The 22,789-nt window shown below is 35.2% G+C and overlaps 1 protein-coding gene across 10 annotated transcripts in view; it reads right to left on the reverse strand.

Annotated features, from left to right (window-relative positions):
* KHDRBS2 (KH RNA binding domain containing, signal transduction associated 2) overlaps positions 1-22,789 on the reverse strand; it is a 617,530-nt gene that overhangs the window by 397,106 nt on the left and 197,635 nt on the right. For all 10 annotated transcript variants that reach the window (XM_082731291.1, XM_082731286.1, XM_082731283.1 and 7 more), the window contains exon 3: positions 5,308-5,424. In XM_082731291.1, coding sequence (XP_082587417.1) covers positions 5,308-5,424 — 117 coding nt within the window. The remainder of the gene's footprint in view (positions 1-5,307; positions 5,425-22,789) is intronic.

Raw genomic sequence — 22,789 nt, forward strand, 5'->3', positions numbered from 1 at the left:
CAAAAAAGACAGAGTTCTTGTAAATGAGGCAGAAGGTGCTCTGTGTTTTCCCACCTACCCTCAGAAATCCTGAAGTGACCCCCTCCTCGCAGTCTTTCTGTTACTAGCAAGCCACTCAAACTATCCAGATTCAAGAGGAAGAGAATTAGACCCTACTCATCTTTCTCTAAAAGAAATGTCAAAGAATTTGCAGCCATGTTTAAAACTACCACAGAATATGTTATTTAAAATATTTCTAAGACATCCTCAGTCCCTTTCTATACTGGAGATACCTCATTTGAATTTTGGTTGCAGTATTTTGAGGTGGAGAGTACATCTCAGAGCAAAACGGGACAGGCAGTGGCGGAAAGGAAATATACTATTACAAATGTATACTAATACAATAGACTTATAAAATGTAAAATGTCTAGAAATGCTCCTTCCTACATTCTATTTAACAGCTTAATAAATAAAAATTTCCCACACTGTGGTGTGAGAGATCTTGATTCTGCGATTCCCTTATTTCACTTCTTACCGGAAACACGGGTACAGGCCAAATAATGAGTGACAAGTGGCAATGAAGGAAAAACTATTATACTAGTAACTTTAAAAGATATATTTTTTTGTACAGTATCCTTGGTTTATGGCTGAGACATTAGGTCCTTGGAAGTTTTCTAACAGCAGGCTTCAATGACAAGAACCATTATAAATTTGTGTAATTGTAAATAAAATCAAACTAGAGGAAAGTAATGATTTAAGGTAACACGTAACTTTGATTCACAACATACAAAACATTGCCAGCTCACGCTTTGTCATTGAAGCTTATGAAGAACTGAGCCCGGACAGGTTTGTGGCATTTTTTTCCCTTTTCATTCTTTGTCATCCACTAAAATGAATGACAAACTGTACCTAAGAGGGTTGAAGATGTTAATGTAAGAGATGATTTCGCACTAGTATCATGATCTATTTCACTCTTCAACTCAAACCTATTTTCATTGTTTGGTCCCCTATAGCTGAAATAGATCATAGGTTGAAACACCCTCGTGTTGGTCTATCATTGAAACTAGTTTCCTTGTTTTCTCACAAAACACGTATTTGCAGCATACTATTCCTACATCGCATGCGCTACTGCGCTACCCTTCAGGTGGGACCGCTCAGTCTGTTACTCTGATTTCTCAACATGCAGATTCCAAGAAACAGAAGAATGCAGTGAATAAATCAAAAATAAATTCCCACCTATCTGTAATTTATCATCTACTCTTTTTGTCCTTCACAAACTCAAGTGATACTTAAACAAAAATAACATTTATTCCGGGGTGCCTGGGTGGCTCAGTTGGTTAAGCATCTGCCTTCAGCTCAGGTCAAGCATGATCCCAGGGTTCTAAGGTGGAGCCCCGCATCGGTCTCCTTGCTCGGCGAGGAGCCTGCTTCTTCCCTCTCCCTCTGCTGCTCCCTCTACTTCTCTCTCTCTCTCTCTGTGAAATAAATAAATAAAATCTTAAAAAAAAAAAATGCTTATTCCTTTCTCTCTGGTTGGAAGTAACAATGGGCTAGGCACACTCTCCTGCAGAGCAAAATGGAGAAGCAAACGTTGATCTCTGGTGCAGTGTCTTAGGGGCACAGCTAAAATTAAAATCAGAGTATCTGGGCTCTTGATTTTGTGGGATTACAGATTGCTTTGTTGTTGGGGATATTAAAAAGTTGAAACAGGAGTCCACCTAACCGATCCCAGCCTGACTGACAAGCAGTGAGCATGGCCTCGCTCCTTCAGGATTTGAGAGACTAACCGTGCCGTTTGATGTGAGGCATAGCCCAGAAGCCAAATGAGAGAAGGATGATTGGTACGGGGTTCACACCTACCAGGCAGTAGCATCACTTTGAAGGTTTTCAGTTGATTTTTTTGTTGATGAAAATCAAATTGCCATGAAATTAGAAAGGATTTACTAAAGTAGCCATCACCAAATACAGAAGATAGATTATAAAATAGAAACTGCACATGATATTAGCACATCAAAGAGAGAGAAGCTAGCCTAGAGAATTATCACACATTTTCAAATAAAACTCCACCAAACAGCACTTTATATTTAATATATAGTCACCAGCATGTTCTAAGATTGCGTTCCATAATTTCAACCAAGCTTATTAATAGAAATGCCAGAACACCTGTCATTACAACATAATTGACTTGCAACATGTCTATTTGTGATATCCATTTAAGGACAATGAAGGTAGGCAAGAAATTTGCTTTAAACCTTTCCTGCTGTTTCCTCTCTCTGGGTGTGCTCAGCTTTTGTCTGGTCTTCTCTAACCTCTCAAACCCTTTTTCTCCAAGATAATATGTTTGTTTCTCACTCTTTTTAAAGATAAGCCTATAGACCACTGCTTCTTCTGTTCTCGCTCACTAATCTCTGCCATCAGCATCACTAAAAATAGCAACACTCTATCCTAAGCTTCAGTAAGTTACCCCTGAAGATTGCTCAGAAGCAAATGCTTGGGGGGAAGCAACTGCTAGAGAAGCAGGCAGCTGTGTGGTTATTTAGAACTGGTTGGCCATATGGTGTATGAGGGACTCAGACTTTAAAGAAATTTCTGAACTACCAGTTAATTTCCCGAGATATTTTGAAATATTGTAAATATACTGTATATATTACTTTCTAATTTTCTCTATTAATATCTTTATCATCATTATGTAAAAGTTAGCTTCTGTTCAAGCATTCCTGGATGGTTCTAAGTAAAACGTGGGTTCACATACTCAGTGATCTGACCAGTATGGGACTAAAATATTAAATATAAGGTAGGATTTTGCTACTGGTATTCCCTTGAATATCACTACATCTCATTTTGTTTTGGCTTTTGTTTTCTCTCTCTGCTCACAGAGTTACTGCCTAGGTGTAGCTAAAAGAAAAGGAAGGTTTCCCCCAAACACACCAAAACCAAAATAAGACAAATGAAAACATTGAACTTGTTAGAATCTTCTTAATACACCAAACCACTAGAACTATTTTCTGTATTATGCAATTTTATAATTATCTTACAACAAATCCTAAAACTTCAAGCTTTTCTAAGGTTGAAAAATTCTTATTAGATTTGTAAAACTAAAATTCAATGAGAATGTCACTCTTAACTCTTCTTTTTAAAGAAAGCATTAAACAGATCAGTATGTCTAATTAAATTATAAGTTTTGTGAGGGATCAATTCATGTCCAATACTTATTTTCTACATAGCATAATATGTAATCTCCAGTTGAGCACACAGCAGATGTGTAAGAAAGGCTTTTGCATAGTTATTTCATCCTGATTTAGATAACTATCCAAATGTCTCCTATTTATCATGAAACAAAGATCATAATAGCAGAGCCAACACAGAAAAACAATCTGTATTATTTTAATACATAAAAATTATTAAAATGTGTTTATTCACTTATTTATTGTCTATCTTTCCCATTGGGTTATAAACTCTAGGAGAAGAAAAATTTTTGTCCTATTCATTACCATAAACCAGAACTACAGGTGACACAGTGTAACACAGCAACAAATACTCCTGCAATTAATGCACGAATATATTCCTGTGTGGCTGTACAAATACGTATGTGCTGCCACTGAAGAATGAGATAAGTTATTTATTTGTTAGAAGAACAAAATCACATATAAAATCTTCCTTCCTGATCAGATCATGCAGAAGAGGTGAAATAGCAGCCCAGTGATCAATATTTTACCAAGGATTTATTTTTATTTTAATCAAATGTTTCCTAAGGTAGACTTTTGCATATTCATGTCTGTGGCTTTATTTCAGTTGCATGCCCACCACCCTTGGCAGGTAAGGTCTTATTTAGATTCTATAAAATGTAGTTTATAGTACAATACATTATTATTATTATTATTATTGTTTTCATTTTCTTTCATTTTGTAAAGGAACAGTGAAAATGCTTGAAGCAAAGACAAACTGATTGATCGCCCAAAAAGTAATCAATGAGAAACTGGAGTTTAAGTAACAGCTAATATCACTAAATTAAACCTAATGGAAACTAAATAGAACTAAATTTGTTTCCAACCAGATTTTCAAATACTTATGCTGCTTCCTAACATGCTCACAAGGAAAAAGAAATCCAATGTAAAGTTCTGTGAACAGAAAAAAAAAATTCCAAATATATGGGATTAAACAATAAACACCCATTTGCTTTGGAAGATATGGGAGTGCCTATACAGATGCTCTGGGTATGTGAAACTCACTACTTTATTTCTCTGGCTGGTAGGAGTTTACAGTTTAATGAGAGAAACAGAAAATTTCAACAAACTATGTTAAGTGATGGGAGGATTAACCTATCACAGGAGTTTCAGAAAAGACCCGTTGGGGAGTTGATGCCTGATCTAAATCTTAAAAAGGTGTGTAGAAAAAAAAATACAGTATGAAGTGCGCAGTATAATACTATGAGATATCTGTTCAGTGACATTTCCCACTGTAATTTTCTTTAAGATTTCACATTAATAGTTAAAAGAGAGAATATCTAAACAATTTCCTATGTGATTCCCATAGTCAGAAATAAATGTTTGAATATTTTATTTTCAGTGGTAACATATTGAATCAGAAAAGCATGGCCTGGTCAAATAGGACCACCTCAATATATCCACCCTTTCTCAATGAATTTTAAAAGTCCTTTATGAATACATATCTAAAAATGGTTGGTATTTTCCAAAACAATGAATTCTAACACAGAGAAAATTGCTATCACTTTATAAAATGGGAAAATGATGTAGTTCAGATGTGAAATAAATCATTTCAAACATCAAACTTCATATCTTTCTTGGCTTATTTGTTCTTTTGAGGTCAGGTGAGTGGTTAAACATCACTGAAACATTTCAGAAAATAAGTGGAATTCTCTTAGATTTGCAGATAAGTATCTGAAATTGCTTTGGGTAGGAAGTCAGAGTGAAATGGAGCATAGAGATAAAAAGAGAGAATGATACAATGGATGTGACATAGTTGAAGAGAGAAAAGGGATGCAGACAGGGAATTAAAGAAAATGAGCATAGACATATAGAAATATTCTATAGAGGACACAGAAAAAGTAAGGAGAGTTGTCAACAACCTACACAAAGGACTAAAGAGAATAAAGATACAAAATTACATCTTCTGGGGTGGGGGGGGGGAAGAAGGGTAATTGATTTTTATGAAAATAGAGGAATTGACTGAGAGTGCAACAAGGTGGCCCCAGAAGGTGAAAATCGTGGGAAACAATGGGAGAACAGCGCAGATATGCTTGTAAATTTGGCCCTGACTGTTACAGGTAACCTTCTGTATGTGTTAAAAATCAAAATCAAAGTTCAGTACCTTTGCTTTATCTCTCATTGATCCTTTGCCCAGGATGGACATTTTAGCACCTGTTTCTTCCTGTAGTCTCTTCAAGGAGTTGCCTCTTGGTCCGAGCAATTTCCCCACAAAATTGAACTAGGAAACAAAATCAATAGAATATTGTTTTAGAGTGGGAAAAAGTAATAATTTGCACCCAAAATAAATGATGGGTAATGGGCTTTTCAAACTTTACCATGCAGAAGAGAGTTATGCCATTCACACAACAGACACAAGCATGAAACTATTTCAGACCTCTAATCTAGGATTTTAAAAAAGGAGGACTCTTCCTATAGGATTGCCAAGATCAATAATATGTTGAACATGTCATATATGTTACTTACATAATCAAATAAATAAATCACTTGTAAGAGAGAAATCAGGGAGAACTATGGTTTACAAAATTGCTAAAGGCTTTTTCTCTCCAGATTTCTGAAAACACACAGACACGTGCACGCACACACACATACACACCAATTATGTTAGACTATGGACCTCCAAAATTGCAAAGGTTAATTTTAAATAGATTTTTAAAAGATTTCATTTATTTATTTTTGCAAGAGAGATTGAGTGAGAGACAGAAAGAGACTCCCCAGTGAGCAGGCAGCCCGATGTGGTACTAGATCCCAGGACTCTAGGATAATGACCTGAGCCAAAGGAGGCAGTCGGTTGACTGAGTCACCCAGGTGTACCTTAAATAGATTTTTAAAATAAAAGTTAATATTCATTTTTATTAAGTATTATCAGTGCCTGTAACATTATATCCCAAATTTCATGATTAGGCATAAAGCGATTCAATTATTCTTCAATCTTACATTCTCTTTGTAAAAGAGTTGTTCTAAGGATCAGCAAATAAAAGATGTGATCGCATATACAACAAAAGATGCGATCCCATATACGGAAAACTTCAAAACACTACTGATACCACGTAATACAAAACAGCTTCTCTAAATGGGAAATTCTGGGAGGTTTTTCAGTTTGTTCATTCATCCTGAAACATGGTTAAAAACAGGTGAAATAAGAGCAGTTATGAGAGTATGTTGTCAGCTACTGAATGGAACATTACCACAACAAACAACTTGGATAATCATTCACTGATTAATTTAAAAAATACAAAGGGCTTATAGAATGCACCAAAAGCTGTGTTGGGTAAATGAAAAACAAAGATAAATAAAATTAAGTTGCTGCCTTCTAAATCAGAGGTTTTCTATATACATATTTTAAATCTATAGTCCTGTAGTAAGAAATACACCATACTGAATGGTTGAAGACTAATTGCTTTTCCTCTAAATCTAGGATAAATTCAAGGATGTCTGCTGTCACGACATTTATTTAGTTTTGTACTGAAGTGTAGATTACTTACCTATAGGCAAATAGATAAATGGAATATTATAAAGGTCAGAAAGACTATACACTGAGAAGGTAAATTGATTTTCAACAAAAGTGCATAAGTAATAAAATCTCAAATGCAAATCTTTTTAGCAAATGAATCTAGAACAATTGGAAATTTATATGCAACAAACAAAAGCCCAAAACAAAACAAACACTAAAAAACCTTTTCTGTCCTACCTCACATTTAGGCAAACTTTATCTTGAGATCTATCAAAGATCTGAACATAAAAACAAAATGTTAAGAATGCTAGTTAGAAAGCATACAAGAATGCATTTGCAAATTTTAAACTGAGAAAATTTACTTAATAGTAAGCAAACAGCATTCACTAAAACTTTTGCTGATCCAAAAACCATTAAGAAATTAAATAGATAAGCCACAGACTGAGAGAATATACTCCCCACGCATACATCCAAAAAATGATTAGTATCTTAAATATAACACTGTATGTTAACTAATTGGAATTAAAACTTTTTAAAAATGATTAGTATCTATATCTATAAAAAATTCTATCAAGTCAGTATATTACTAAAACAAAACAAAACAAAAAAGACCAAATGATGAGGATGTGGAACTAATACAGCAGCCACTATTAGCAGATTAAAACAATATAACTGGGGGCGCCTGGGTGGCTCAGTGGGTTAAAGCCTCTGCCTTCAGCTCAGGTCATGATCCTGGTGTCCTGGGATAGAGCCCCACATCGGGCTCTCTGCTCAGCGGGGAGCCTGCTTCCCTTCTTTCTCTCTGCCTGCCTCTGCCTACTTGTGATCTCTGTCTGTCAAATAAATAAATAAAATCTTTAAATAAAAAAATAAAATAAAGTAACTGTCTTGGAAAGATTGACAATTATTTATAAAGTTAAACATTGAGCTCCACTATGACCCAGAAATTCTATTTGGGTATTTAACTAAGGGATATAAAAGCATATGTTCACAAAATGACTTATACAAGAATGTCTTTACTCACAATAACCATTAAACTAGAAATAAACCAATTCCCATCCAAGGGGAAAAAATCAATACGTTTATACATAAATTGAAAGAATTAGTCATTCATTAACATAACAGCATGGATGTATCTCACAATTATGTTGAGTGAAAGATGCCAGATACAAAAAAATGTATCCTGTTAGATTCCACTGTTACAAAATTCTAGAGGCCAAAATAATATATGCTGTTAGAATTCCTAAGAGTGGCCACCTGTGGAAAATAGAAGGCCAGAACTGGACTGGCTGGAAAGTGGCATGAAGGAATCAACTAGGATGTTAGAATTGTTCTCTATTTTACTGAAAGTATAGGTAAATTTTTGTCAAAACTTCTCAAATCATGAACTAAAACCTGTACATTTCACAGTATGTAAATTGCACTTCAATTAAAAAAATCCGAAGGATGAAAACATATAAATATTTTAAAAATAATATCATAATGAAATGTCCTACAAGTAAATACTAATCCCAGGTAGTCGTACAAAGAAATATCACAGACCTTTAGGAAATATATCATTCCAGTCTAGGCAGATGTTGGAGGAGTCACCGAGAAGAAGTGATTGCCGATTGACCCCACCACCTTGATTTCGGCAACCAGAGGCTCTTTACCCCCCCGGCTTTTCCTTGGAATTTATGTTCTGCCCACTGATCCCACAGTGGGATCCACTTCAATGACTCAGCCTTGAGAAAGAGTGATGTGTTATGGAACCGTCTGGACTGTGTACATGATTGAACCTCATTAAGGTCCTTATATAATCTCTTAAGGTACTGGTGGGCAGGTCCTGAGATCTACTCATTTTGCAATTGCCCAAGACGAGACTCTTCTATAAGTTCCCTTGCTTTTAAGCCTTTCAGCCATCAATCTGGAGTGGCCTGCCTCTTTCCTCAGTTTGTTCTTGCCCTCTGTTTATGGGGGCTAGGTCTGAAATTCACCCAGGAAATTCCTGAGGTGAAAATCAGGAAAATTAGGAAAATCAATTCCTAATAGCAGACTATTCAGAGAAAGATATGGGGAAATATCCCTCTACTCAGTTAGCAGGCTAATATAACCTTGATAGTAAAAGCAAACCAGAAAAGAAAATTTAAAGAGCAAATCCACTCATGAAACAAAACCCACTTAACAAAATAGCAGCACAATCAAGGCCTGCTGTATATACAAAAAATATATAATGATTGAGTCATGTTTATCACAGTTACATGGGTAGGTTAAGATTTATAACCCCTAATTGTAACTAACCTACTAACAATGGAGAAAACGAGGTGAATATTTTATTTGGACAGAAAAAAGGCTAACATTTTATTTCAAAAGAAAAATAATTTTATGAAATTCAATTTCAATCATTATAAACTCACATCATCTGATGAACAAAGGAAACTTTCTTAACCCAATAGAAGCTTTCTATTAAAACCCAATAAGAATTGTATATTTCATAGTAAAATAATACCAAAAAAAAGGTAAAGGTGCACATTCTTGTTTTATTCCCTACTGAAGATTTAAGTCACCTAATAAGATAAATGTTATAAGGGTCAGAAAGTAAGAAACAAAATACCAGTCAAGGTTTATATAATTTATATACATTAAAAAGCTCAAAGTAATTTCAGAAAAGTCATTAGAATCAGTGAAAGAGCTTAGCAAGGTGTTTTATACAAAATCAATATAAAAAAATCAATTGTGTTTTTGTACATCAGCAACGTATAATTAGTAATTTAAAAAAGAGAGAGAGAGACCATTTATGGCATCATTATAAAATAACTAAGATTTTCTAAGAATATATTTGTTTATAATTAAAACCTTTAGAGAATGTATAAAAATATTCATAAAGCTGTCAAATGGATATAAATAGATTGAGAGACAGATTATATTCATGGACAGTAAGTCTCATTTTCTAGTATTTTCAATATCTATAGGTTCTATACAGTTCTAATAAAAATCGCAATAGTATTTGGATTAACTTACCAATTAGTTGTACAGTTTGTATGAAAAGGTCGAAGTCCAAAAACAGCCAAAACATTCAGAAGCAGAAGAGCAAGTTAAGGACTATGTCTATCACATACAAGGAGTCACTTTAAAGAATCACTATCATTAATTATGTTAGTATGATTATGTATAGTCCTGGAACACAGATAGAAAATAGAGCAATGGAATCCAGAATCCAGAAACAGACTCTTATTTATGTTAAATGATATATGATACAGGGGCAGTACAGATCACTAACTAAAGTCCCCTTAAAGATGCCCATGCCCTAATACCCAAGATCTGAAAATAAGTTCTCCTCCAAAAGGGACTTTGCAACTGTGACAAAATTAGGAATCTTGAGATGAAGAGATTATCCTGGATTATCCAGGTGTGCCCAATGTCCTTATAAATTAAAGAAGAAGGCAACAAAGTCAGAGGTTGGAGTGATGCAAGTGCTGGCTTTGAAGATGGAAGGGAGCGTGAACAAAGATTAAGGGTAGCTTCTCCAGGCTGTAAGAGTTAAGGAACAGATTCTCCCTCACAGCCTCCAGAAGGAATGCAGTCTTAGTGACACCTGAATTTCAGCCCATGACAACCATTTTAGACTTCTGACCTACATAACTATAAAATAACAAATCTGTTTTAAGCCACTGAGTTGTTGTGCTATTAAAGAAATAATAGGAATCTAATATACTAAGCCAAGAAGGGACTATCTAATACAGAGCATGATTGGCTCTTCATAATAAGAATAATGAAATTGCTTCCTACACCATAATAAAAAAATAAAGAAATATAGATGGATTATAGATTGAGAGTGACAGGCAAAATTTTAGAATTTCTAACAGAAAAATATAGGGAAATAATGCCTAAGAGTTCTAAAACAAGACATAAAAATATACTAACTAAAAAATAAAATTTTGATTAAAATTAAAAATATGTGCTTATTAAAATATACCACAAAGCAGAGGAAAACATAAGTCACAAATTTGATAACTATTTACAGTACATGTTACCAATAAAGTATTAGGTTACAAAAACAAGTATAAGCAGTAAGGAAAAGACAGACACCTTAATAGATAAAAGATAAAATCATGAATGTTATTGAAGAAAGAATTGTAAAAGAAAAATACATGAAAACTTCAACCTCATTAGAACTTAAACAAAATTAAGATGACAATGAGACATCATTTTATACACACTGTGATGGTAGAAATGAAGAAGTCAGAAACCAAACATAGGTCAGAATGTGGAGCCACAAAGACTCATATAAGAATGTAAAAGATACAACCATTTTGGCATTGTCTTATACATCTATAAATGTATTTAACCGGTGTCTCAGCAATTCCATTCCTACTATATTCTGTGGAGAAGTCTTAGCACATGTACAAGAATGTTAAGTCTCAAAGCTTATAAGAGTAAAAATAATTGGGGAAAAGCCATCAGTTCAAGAATGGTATGCTTGATACGGGGTGAACTTAACCCCACACCAATATGTCACGTCTGTGTTTCCTCAATCCCCTCCCCCATAGGCTTCCTTTTGTGGATTTCATCAATAACGGGAATTTGCATGAGATACAGAAGGTTAACATGAATTGGAGTCCATTATTCTTGGCAAATCATGGTGCTCAGCATCGCAGTTTTACGGACCTCTACATCAGCTCCCACTGTGTGGAGATAGGAGCCCCACAGATCTCTCTAAGCTTCGGGTTCTAAGTTCTGGCAAGCTTCAGGCTCAAGTCTTCACTGCCTATGGGTGGCAATTTTCCTAAGGTCCCATCCCTCATCTCTTCCAACATCATGCTAGTTCTAAATTATAGATTATAATATTATATAGAGAGTAGATCTTATTTTCCTCCCAAAACCACGATGGTACAAATCATTAAGTAAACTGTGACATATTGATAGTGGAATATTTACAGCAGTGAACATAAATTGCCCATAACTACATGAAATTCTATTATTAAATCCTAGAAATAAAATGTTAGTGAAAAATTCAAGCTCTAAACATATGACACTATTTTTATAAAACCCGATAAGCAAAATTAATGTTTTTATTTATGAATAAATGCTTAGGTAGTTAATCTAGTCCTCCAATAACAGGTGTAATAGTAAACACAAAAATTCAAGGTCTTGGTAACCTCTGGGAATGGATAGGAAAGATGAAAGGGAAACATACAGGTGCTGTCAAATTAACAGGTAATATTTGAGACTTTAATTTAGGAGTTCATGAGTCCCCATTTTATTTTGTTTTATGCTGTACTTGAAAATTACAGTCTTCGAATGTATTAATATTATATAACTTTAAAAATCAGATCAATTCCAGTTAAATAAAATTTTTTAAAGATTTTATTTATTTATTTGATAGATCACAAGTAGACAGAGAGGCAGGCAGAGAGAGAGAGGAAGAAGCAGGCTCCATCCCAGTATCCTGGGATGTGGCCTGGGCCGAAGGCAGAGGCTTTAACCCACTGGGCCACCAGGTGCCCCCAGTTAAACAAATTTGACTGAACTCTTCAATACTCTGTTACAGAACCTTTTTGCCTCTTTACTGGTAGTAGTAAAACATCAAATGGAAAAATACAAAGCACTCAAAGTGATGTCTCCATTGGGAATGCTTATGACTGAAAGGAAGACATAACATGTCATGCCTTCCTGGCAGAGAACAGGTTATTGACAAAATACATACGTGGGCCATACTCTTGAGAAGTTTCTGTTCTTACCTTGATTATTGTGACACATTTCCCAACACTTCTATTTCAGTACAGTAGCTTCCATTTCTAACCAATGACCAATTTGAAGCCAATTCTGAAACTGTAAGGGAGATATCCCTTTTAATTCTTTCACAAACTCTAACTTTTGAAGTAGAACACATACATCCAACAGAATGAAGGTGTTGTATAATGAGAGATTTAACTTAAAGTGATAGAAAGTATATTTTATGAGTAACATTAATTACATGGCATTTTAAGCATGAAGTCCTTCTAATGTCTTTCTAAAATTTGTAAATATACAATCACCATTTGCTTTTGCAAATAAGTATTTATTTACCATACTTTAAGTTTGCTTATATTATTTTATTACTTCCCCAATATCTGCATTTGGAACAAAGTACGAGGAATGACTCAGAAAACTTTTTTTTTCCCCCTGATTATTATTTGGATAAGTAAAATGCCCGAACATCAGTTAGTAAGTAGAGCATAATGCTTAAGAGCATGGCTCTGAAGCCAGATTACATGGGCTTGGAAATTCACTAGCTATGTAAATTTGGCTAAATTACTTAACTGTTCCTTAGTTTCTTATCTGTAAATGGGGAGAATAAAGATAGTAATACATGACAATATTGCTCAATAAATGTGGGCTGTTCAAAGAAAGCAAAATCAACAATTTGAAAGATATTATTTATAATAGCGAAGATATGGAAGCAACCCAAGTGTGACTGGGTTGCAAGAAAACAAATTAACAGACCCTTAAATACAGAGAGCAGACCGGTGGCTGCCAGAGAGGAGGTGAGGAAGGACAGGGGTAATGAATGGGCTTAAGAAGTACAAACTCCCAGTTGTTTAAAAAAAAAAAAAAAGACATAAAGATGAGAAGTACCGCTTAAGGAATATAGTCAATAATATTGTCATAACTTTCTCAAGTGACAGATGGTAACTACCTTCATCATGATGAACACTGAATAATGTATGAAATTGTTGAATCATTATGTTGTAAAACTATAACTAATATAACACTGTATGTTAATTATACTTCAGTTTTATAAAGTGTGTTGCTATTATTTTTTTCAGCAAATTGTAAGAGTATCTGACACCTATACTGAAATAGTGAGTAACCCTCATTCTTTTATTTCTATATTAATACTTTTATTTTTGTAGTTATTATATATACTGTGATTTTTATGATTATTGGGTGCGATTACTTGTTACAATTAACATTTTTCAAAGGCTCACTGTGTGCTGGGCACCAAGTCCTCTACATGGATGATGTCACAATAAGTGTGGTGGAGAGAAGAAATGTTTACAAACCCTTGCTCACATGGCCGCCTCTACTGTAAAGGCAGGTACTTCCATCCAAAGAGTGGAGAGCACTTCTTTTTGAGATTTTAAAACATAAGATGTAATAATGAAGCTGGTACATATTTTTTATATTGTGCTTAGTTTTTTGGAAATGTATTTTAACATAAATTCTGAAAATAGCCAATAAAAAAGTTGTTCTAATAAGACATTTTTTCCCTCTCTGCTTTCATCCAATATTCAGTCCACCTTCAACCAAAGTCAAGTGACATAATCATGACAGGTGAATTATCAGTTCATTGAAAACAGTTAGTTCTAACCTTTTTTCCTTAAACAAAATCTCTCTTAAACACAGAAAATAACTCAAATACTATACAACAGTGTCTTTAAAATAATTTAGTAAATTGGGAACCTCTAAGATTCTTAAGGCTTAACAGAGTGAACACAGCTGTGTTTTCAGTATGTTAAATATCTTCAAATAGTTTGTAGGTATTTTATCCACATGTGTTTTAAGAAAATGATATTTGTGTATGTCAAATTCATTTATGCTAAGACGCTGAACAGTTGTTTTGCAATAACTTTTAAACTCAAAAAACCTTTTGAGCAATTTTAATCAGATTTTTAATTGTTTTCTAAAAGGAAATGTTAAAATTATGTCAAGTAATATCAACCAACAGAAAACATTTCAATGGATTTGGATTTGTAAACTTATAAAATATAATTTGTGGCAAAGCAAGTGCTTTTCATAAAACTGGGGACATTTTAAGAAAAATATTTTAGGGACCTTTTTTTTTTTAAAGATTTTATTTATTTATTTGACAGGCAGAGATCACAAGTAGGCAGAGAGAGAAGAGGACCCTGGGATCATGACCTGAGCCAAAGGCAGTGGCTTTAACCCACTGAGCCACCCAGGTGCCCCTATTTTAGGGACTTTTTAAAATAAGATTTTATTTATTTATTTGAGAGGGACAGAGATGGTGAGAGAGAGAGAGAGAGCACAAGTGGAGAGTAGAGGGAGAAGCAGGCTCCCTGCTCACCAGGGAGCCCGACGTGGGATCGATTCCAGGACCTCAGGATCATGACCGGAGCCAAAGGCAGACTCTTAACCGACTGAGCCATCCAGGTTTCCCAGGGACATTTTTAACAGAGTAAACCCAAGAACAGTTTAAAATTAGGTGAAAATAAACTTCAATAATATTGGGCATATTTATTTCAAAGTTTATCAATTCATCCTCTAAGTATAGAATACACCAGAAGACTGTAGCTTCCTTTATATCCTTTCCTCTCTATTAATGTGTTTCTTCATGATTAATAATACTTCATCAGTACTTGTATGAAATAAATCTTATTAAAAAAAAAAAAAAAAAAACGTGGGGTGCCTGGGTGGCTCAGTGGGTTAAGCCGCTGCTTTCGGCTCAGGTCCTGATCTCAGGGTCCTGGGATCGAGTCCTGCATGGGGCTCTCTGCTCAGCAGGGAGCCTGCTTCCCTCTCTCTCTGCCTGCCTCTCCACCTACTTGTGATTTCTGTCAAATAAATACATAAAATCTTTAAAAAAAAACGTTATTTTTCTAATGAAATGTTTGTAAACTAATTCTAGCAGCTCTGTTTCTTAAATAGAATGGGCAATTCACCTAGCCTTAGTTCTCTTTTTGTGGGCACTAAGATTACATCTGCTTTGTGAAGATGAAAGGGCAGGGCCGATCACCAGGGCCACTTGTGAGGAATCTCTGAACGACTAGTCCCTGCATATTTTTCTACTTTCATATGCCACAACTGGGTCTGAACTCCCTCGTTTCTTGATCCTCAAATTACTCTTGTCCTCACATCTCTTTATGTTTGCATTTGACTACTATTTTCATCTCCATCCTTTTCCTGACTTGAGTACGAAACCCCTTCTTAATCAGTAGGAATTCATAGAGCTGCTTGCTGTTCTGCGTTTGGGAATTCAGTATTAAGTCATTCTTTAGTATTCTACTCTTGTGTTTGTCGCCATTAAAATAAAGTTAAACAAATTTGGGCAGATTGCACAGGGAGAGACCACAGTTGCAGATCAAAAAATATTCTTCCTGTATAAACAGACAGGAAAAGACAACACTTCAGGTACTCATTTCAGCAATCATCAAAGGACAGTGGTGAGCAAGGGAACAGAGCTTTATTCAACCATAAAAATATCAAGCTATGTCTGTAGAATTAAATAATACCATTTGGAATTTACAGAGAACTCTATCAAAGAAGACCACTTTCAATTTAACAAAACAGACAATGATGAGTATTCAATAAAACAGTGGTGGGGAGAGAGTGTTTTAGAATTAACCATTAACTGTAATATCAATATGTTGTCATAAGCTAAATGCCATTCAAAAACATATTTATGTAAAATCAGGATGAAATCAATTCATTTACTTACTAAACACATTGTTAGCACATAGAACTTGTGAAATGTATGGGGGATACAAAGTGAACCCCAGATATAAGTACTTCCTCAGGAAACTTATATGGGGAAAAGGGAATGTACATAAACTGTTATACTTTTTATTTTTCTAATATTTATTTATTTATTTATTTATTTAACGGTTTTATTTATTTATTTGTGAGAGAGAGAGACCGCACAAGCAGGCAGAGTGGCAGGCAGAGGCAGAGAGAGAAGCAGGCTCCTCGCTGAGCAAGGAGCCTGAAGCGGGACTCAATCCCAGGATCATAGGTCATGACTGGAGCTTAAACCACTGAGCCACTCAGGCCTCCCAGCTGTTAAACTTTTTAAAAGAAACTGGCAAACGCCATAACAGAAGTATATTAAGTGTTACAAGAATTCAAAGGAAGAAGAAATTGTTTCCATATTGGGAAATTAAGGAAGTTTGATGTTTTTGCTGAATCTTGAACAGGGAGGAAGAAGCTGGGCATGGAAAGAAGACAGGGACATAAAAAAGCTCAACAGGGGAGATTGGGAAAGATGTAGTGGAGTGGGGAAAAACTAAAGATGAAGGAGCCCATTGGAAGTTGGTGTAACCTTGATAAATGATAGTGGAACATAAAGTAAAATGGTGGTCACAAAGATAAAAGTGGAGAGGAAGTGAAAGAGAGACTGGGTGGTATCCACATTAAGACCTGGAAAATTATTCAGCTGGGGGAATATGAAGAAAGGAACGTGAATTAGTAATCAAAATATAGTATACATCCAGAGGGTTGAAAATATATTGTATCATTAATAAAACTGTGGAAGACAGAAGCAAAAGTTTTAGAGGGAAATTTGTTGTATATTCTATTTCAGATGCCCTCCAAATGGAGAAATCTAGTAGCCACGCATATATAGACACCGAGAGACACATATGAAAATACAGCTCCAGCAATTTTCTACATAGAAGTGTTACTTAGAGTCAAGAAATTACTAAGGGAGAAGGTTAAGGGGAAAAAAAAAAAAAAAGCCCAGAAGAGAAGTCTGAGGAGCACTTATATTTAGAAGAGAAAAGAAGGAAGACAGACAAAGGACGAGTTTCGGGAAAAACAAAAGAAAGCTAGATTTTTAAAAAATAAATCGCTTAATCCCCAAATACATATCAAATGACAATTATACACCAAGAATCGTGCTAGGAGAAGTTTAGGATTCCATGGAAATCTGAAACTGGAGTCTTTAGAAAACTCTTCCTGGGCCCTAGCTTGAAACAGAGATGGGATGTATGGGGAGCTGGGGCAGGGGCGGAAGGTGAGAGAGTTCTATGGAGACTTTGCAGGCAGAAAGAATGGCAAATGAGGAAACCCCAAGAGCATGACAAGTTTGATAAATAGCAAGAAATTCCCTTCAGAAGTGTAAGAAATGCAGCTGGAAGGGAGACAAACGTGGAAAAAATATTTAGGTACTCATGACGCTGTTGAGAATTTTGGTCTGAGGTAAAAGCAGTGGAAGGTATTTTGAACCGTCTAAACTTGCAATGGGTGGAGGATAGGGGAAGTGAACTGTGGCATGACCTGCTTTTACTCTCAAGGCATCTTGCTGACTGAGATGTGAGGAATGGAAGGAGTAAGTCAAGAGATGGAGAAATGAGGAAGCGATCATTTTAGCAGAGGTTACAGACGGAGGTAGCCCAGACTTTGAGAGAAACAAACCATTCATTGGATTGGGCAATTAGGAAGAATTTTGATTCTGTGTTAAAATACCAATCATTACCAGTAGATTTTATCTCAGAATTTATACATTTCAAAATACAATAGTAAATGCCAACACATACATGAACTAGAACAGTTTAAATAAAAAGGCTTACCACAAATGTAAGGAGCAATTACTCTTGCTTGCCACAAGATCCCAAAATCTCACTGGGGATCACTTTCTTTAGAAGGAAGTATATGAATTTGAAGGAAGCATACATAGTTAGAGAAGATTTATAACAAGTAAAAAATGTGAGTCCCTTAAAATGTGGTGATTTGGTATACTTTGTGCTTAATCAATATTGGTCTCTGAAAGTATCCAAATAACATGGTTTAGGTTAAAAATCACCCAACATTTTACCATTTTACAGGATAGTCCATGTTTTATAGACACAGCAAAGAAACTTGAGAATATGCTGATAAAAATGATTAGATGTGAATTTCAGTAACATAAATAATTTAACAATTTTAAATTTTAATAATTTTAGTAATGTAAATAATTTAATAATTTTAAACACATATACAATTCATGTCCCATTTGTTCTGCTATAAATAATTCTTCACTATGTTTCAGCATTTATGTGTGTAAATCATATTCTCCTTTCACAGACAACTAAGGAGCCTTTGGTTGTGTTTTAAATGTTTTTCATCCTGTGTGGACCATCCTTAAATGTTTCCTGATCCATGTCTTTGTCATATTTATACAACTCTAGGGCATCATTCTCCAAATTCAAGTTATTTTGATTTGGAAAGATACATTTAAATCACCATCATTAAGTGAAAAGTATCATTACCAAACAGCCCTAATTTGAATTATATCCACAGTTCAAACCCAAACACTAACGTGCTTAGCATGTATGACTGTCTGAATAAAAGTTTCTAGAGTACTACAGGATAAGATCATATAGTCATTTGTAAAGGTAGATGATTATTTACTCAGTATAGTGACATATAGGAAGATAACTTTTTTTTTTTTTTAATCTGCTGCTTTTACTTAGAAGATAGTTCTTTGGCTTTTTTGAATAATCATGAAACTAACACTTTAAATCAGCCATATTCTTATACTTTAGAATTTTTTAAAAATCTTAAATAAACCAAACTGGTGCTATCACATAGAATCCTGAATTTCTAAAGCAAATCTTTTATTTAAATGTCATGTAAATCTCTTGTAAGCTGTGTTTATATGTCTAAATTACAGATGTTTGTTCTTTATAGGACTTGTTCCTCTCTATACCATGTCATGAAATCAATATATGAGCTTATGCTTGATAAGGACATAATCATTCGAGAAGTGCTTATAGAGTATTTCCTATGTGCCAGCCACTGTTCTAGACGCTGGAAATAGCGAAGCACATGAAACAAAGTTCTTTGACCCGAGTGACCTACATTCTCAATACACATTTAGGGGCACCTGGCTGCCTCACTTGGTAGAATATGTGCATCTTGACCTCCGGTTTGTAAATACAAACCCCATGTTGGGTGTGGAGATTACTTAAAAATAAAATCTTTAAAACAAACAGATACACAAACAAACAGGCATACATTTATTTCCAGCTTAAAACAGCTAATTGCTTTTCTGCTTCCTAGATGTTATCTAGTTTTCTCAAGGCTCCAGCTGCTTAAAAATCAACTATCGGTGTTGTTGCAAATGGCAAGATTTCATTTCTTTTGATGGCTGCATAGTATTCCATTGTGTATATATACCACTTCTTCTTTATCCATTCATCTGTTGATGGACATCTAGGTTCTTTCCATAGTTTGGCTATTGTGGACATTGCTGCTATAAACATTCAGGTATATGTGCCCCTTTGGATCACTACGTTTGTATTTTAGGGTAAATACCCAGTAGTGAAATTACTGGGTCGTAGGGTAGCTCTATTTTCAACATTTTGAGGACCCTCCATGCTGTTTCCCAGAGTGGTTGCACCAACTTGCATTCCCACCAACAGTGTAGGAGGGTTCCCTTTTCTCCACATCCTTGCCAGCATCTGTCATTTCCAGACTTATTAATTTTAGCCATTCTGACTGGTGTGAGGTGATATCTCACTGTGGTTTTGATTTGTATTTCCCTGATGCCGAGTGATATGGAGCACTTTTTCACGTGTCTGTTGGCCATCTGGATGTCTTCTTTGCAGAAATGTCTGTTCATGTCTTCTGCCCATTTCTTGATTGGATTATTTGTTCTTTGGGTGTTGAGTTTGCTAAGTTCTTTATAGATTTTGGGCACTAGCCATTTATCTGATATGTTGTTTGCAAATATCTTCTCCCATTCTGTCAGTTGTCTTTTGGTTTTGTTAACTGTTTCCTTTGCTGTGCATAAGCTTTTGATCTTGATAAAATCCCAATAGTTCATTTTTGCCCTTGCTTCCCTTGCCTTTGGCGATGTTCCTAGGAAGATGTTGCTGCGGCTGAGGTCGAAGAGGTTGCTGCCTGTGTTCTCCTCAAGATTTTGATGGATTCCTGTCTCTCATTGAGGTCCTTCATGACAACTATCATATGATCTCCCTGATATGAGGAAGTGGAGACACAACATGGAGGGTTAAGGGGGTAGGAGAAGAATAAATAAAACAAGATGGGATTGGGAGGGAGACAAACCATAAGTGACTCTTAATCTCACAAAACAAACTGAGGGTTGCTGGGGCGAGGGGGGTTGGGAGAGGTTGTTGGGGTTATGGACATTGGGGAGGGTGTGTGCTATGGTGAGTGCTATGAAGTGTGTAAACCTAGTGATTCACAGACCTGTACCCCTGGGGATAAAAATATATGTTTATAAAAAATTAAAAAAAATTTTAAAAATTTTTAAAAAATGGTAAAATTTTTGCTCAAAAAAATTTGCTGTAACTTTCTTACAGTTTTTGCAGACTTAAAAATATAATTCTTTGATCATTAAGAAATTTAAATAAATTTATAATTTCAAGGTAAGAAAAAAAATCAACTATTGGGGGCACCTGGGTAGAGTCGTTAAGTGTCTGCCTTCAGCTCAGATCATGATCCCAAGGTCCTGGAATTGAGCCCTGCATCGGGCTCCCTTTCTGCTTCTCCCTCTTCCACCCAACCTGCTTGTGTTCCCTCTCTCACTGTGTCAAATAAATAAATAAAATATTTAAAAAGAAACAACTGTTATATTGTTTCGTATTTTCCCGTATATAATATGGAAAGTCCTAATCATTCTAGAAGGATATGTCTTAATTCCCTAGAGGTAGATATTAATTCAGCAGTAGACTAAGAAGAAAGTTAATTTGATTAGCTCACTTAAATAGCATTAATTTGATGAACATAGGTTAAAAGATTGGGTCCTTTAAGCAGACTCCTCAGGTTACTTTTCAACCGACTATAGGTAGTATTCCTACCTGCTTTTCTGAAATCCTCAACTGTGAAACAGACATGGATCTGTTAGAAAAGAAAACAGGAAATTCGAATTTCAAGTCCTTCTTCATACCCACTTAGTTGTATTAGAAAATGTAAAAGGAACTATATATTTGAAAGGAAACTTCCTATACCAGAAGCAGAACACAATATATTAAACTCAATGATTCTTCTGCTTGGGCTTGATTCTTTTAAGCCAATGGACCCTGTCCAAGCTAAAGGTTCTTTTTTTAAAAAATTTTTAAATTTACCTCTTTGAGAGAGAGAAAGCAAGAGAGATCACACAGGGAGAGGGAGAAGCAGATTCACCACAGACTGAGAGGAGAGCCAGATGCGGGGCTCGATCCCAGGACCCTGAGATTATGACCTGAGAGGAAGATGGCTGCTTAACGACTGAGCCACCCAGGTGCCCCTCCATACTTATTTTAAATTATTATTTTGATTACATATTTTCTTCCTGTAATCATTTAAAATGAACTTGTGTGTGTGTGTGTAAGAGAGAAAAAAATGGCAGGGAGAGAGACACTGAGAGAAAGTGAGAGTCAGACATTTTTATGCTATACTATACAAATATTTATAAATATTTACATTTTATGATGATGTTAATGGCTTATGGTTCATGTACCATATGAATATATGATCTAGATCTCAACTTTTTTAGCAGAGGATTGGGGTTTCATTTTCATATAGGTGGATTTTCCTCCACCCTAACTCCTATAAGGATTAAAATCTTTCTTGCCTGAATGGCATGATTTTTCTGATCCCACCTTCCTAGCTGGTAACTCTTCTTGTCCTAGGATTTATGCAATTTATGCTTTATACAATTCCAGATCGGCCAATGGGCATATTAAGAAAGACTTGATTAAGGTAATCTATTGCCTTTCTGTAGGTAATAGAGCCCCTGCATTCAGTTTCCAGACCCAGAAGGCTATACACATGCTCTGGTTTACACATAACACCATCCCAGTGGCCTAGCAATAACTAATTTCTCTCTTTTCAGAGCAATGAGAGATTTTTCTTTATCTTTGATCAGTTTTGTATGTGGACTTTTTTGTTGTTATTGTGTACTTTAGTTCTCATTTCTGTGTGTACATAGTCCATGTGTGCATGGTTCCTTTCCAACATCTCAATATGTTTTATTAACAAAATTAATTTAGAATATCTATGTTCATCTAAACCCCCTATATTTGTTAGCCCTCATGTACTGCAAACTAACTTTTTGGTGAAATGAGTGTTCTTTTCTGCTAAAAAACTAGACTGAATTAAATTACACTGATATATATTGTGTTCTTAGTATACACACAGCACTGACAAACATGCTGTAACAAGATTCCAAAAGGCAGAACCAGTCTAATCTCAACAGATCTAGGATTCTATACAGTAAGAAGATGAAGGAATAATTAATACAATACACATTATGATAAGGAATAACAAGAGTTGCGTGAAGATGGAGAGATGTTGCCAGATGATGAGGTTGGGAGTTAAGGAGATGTTCATGAAAGGTTGTAGGAAGTCAAGGCACATGAAACGAATCACTAATTTGTATTAAAAGATCAATAGGTTGTGTTGGTTGTGGTGAAGTGTGGGGAAGGGTTTTACGCCAGGTGTTCAT

This window comes from Mustela nivalis (genome assembly GCF_964662115.1).
Source record: "Mustela nivalis genome assembly, chromosome: 5".
NCBI classification, from domain to species: Eukaryota; Metazoa; Chordata; class Mammalia; order Carnivora; family Mustelidae; genus Mustela; species Mustela nivalis.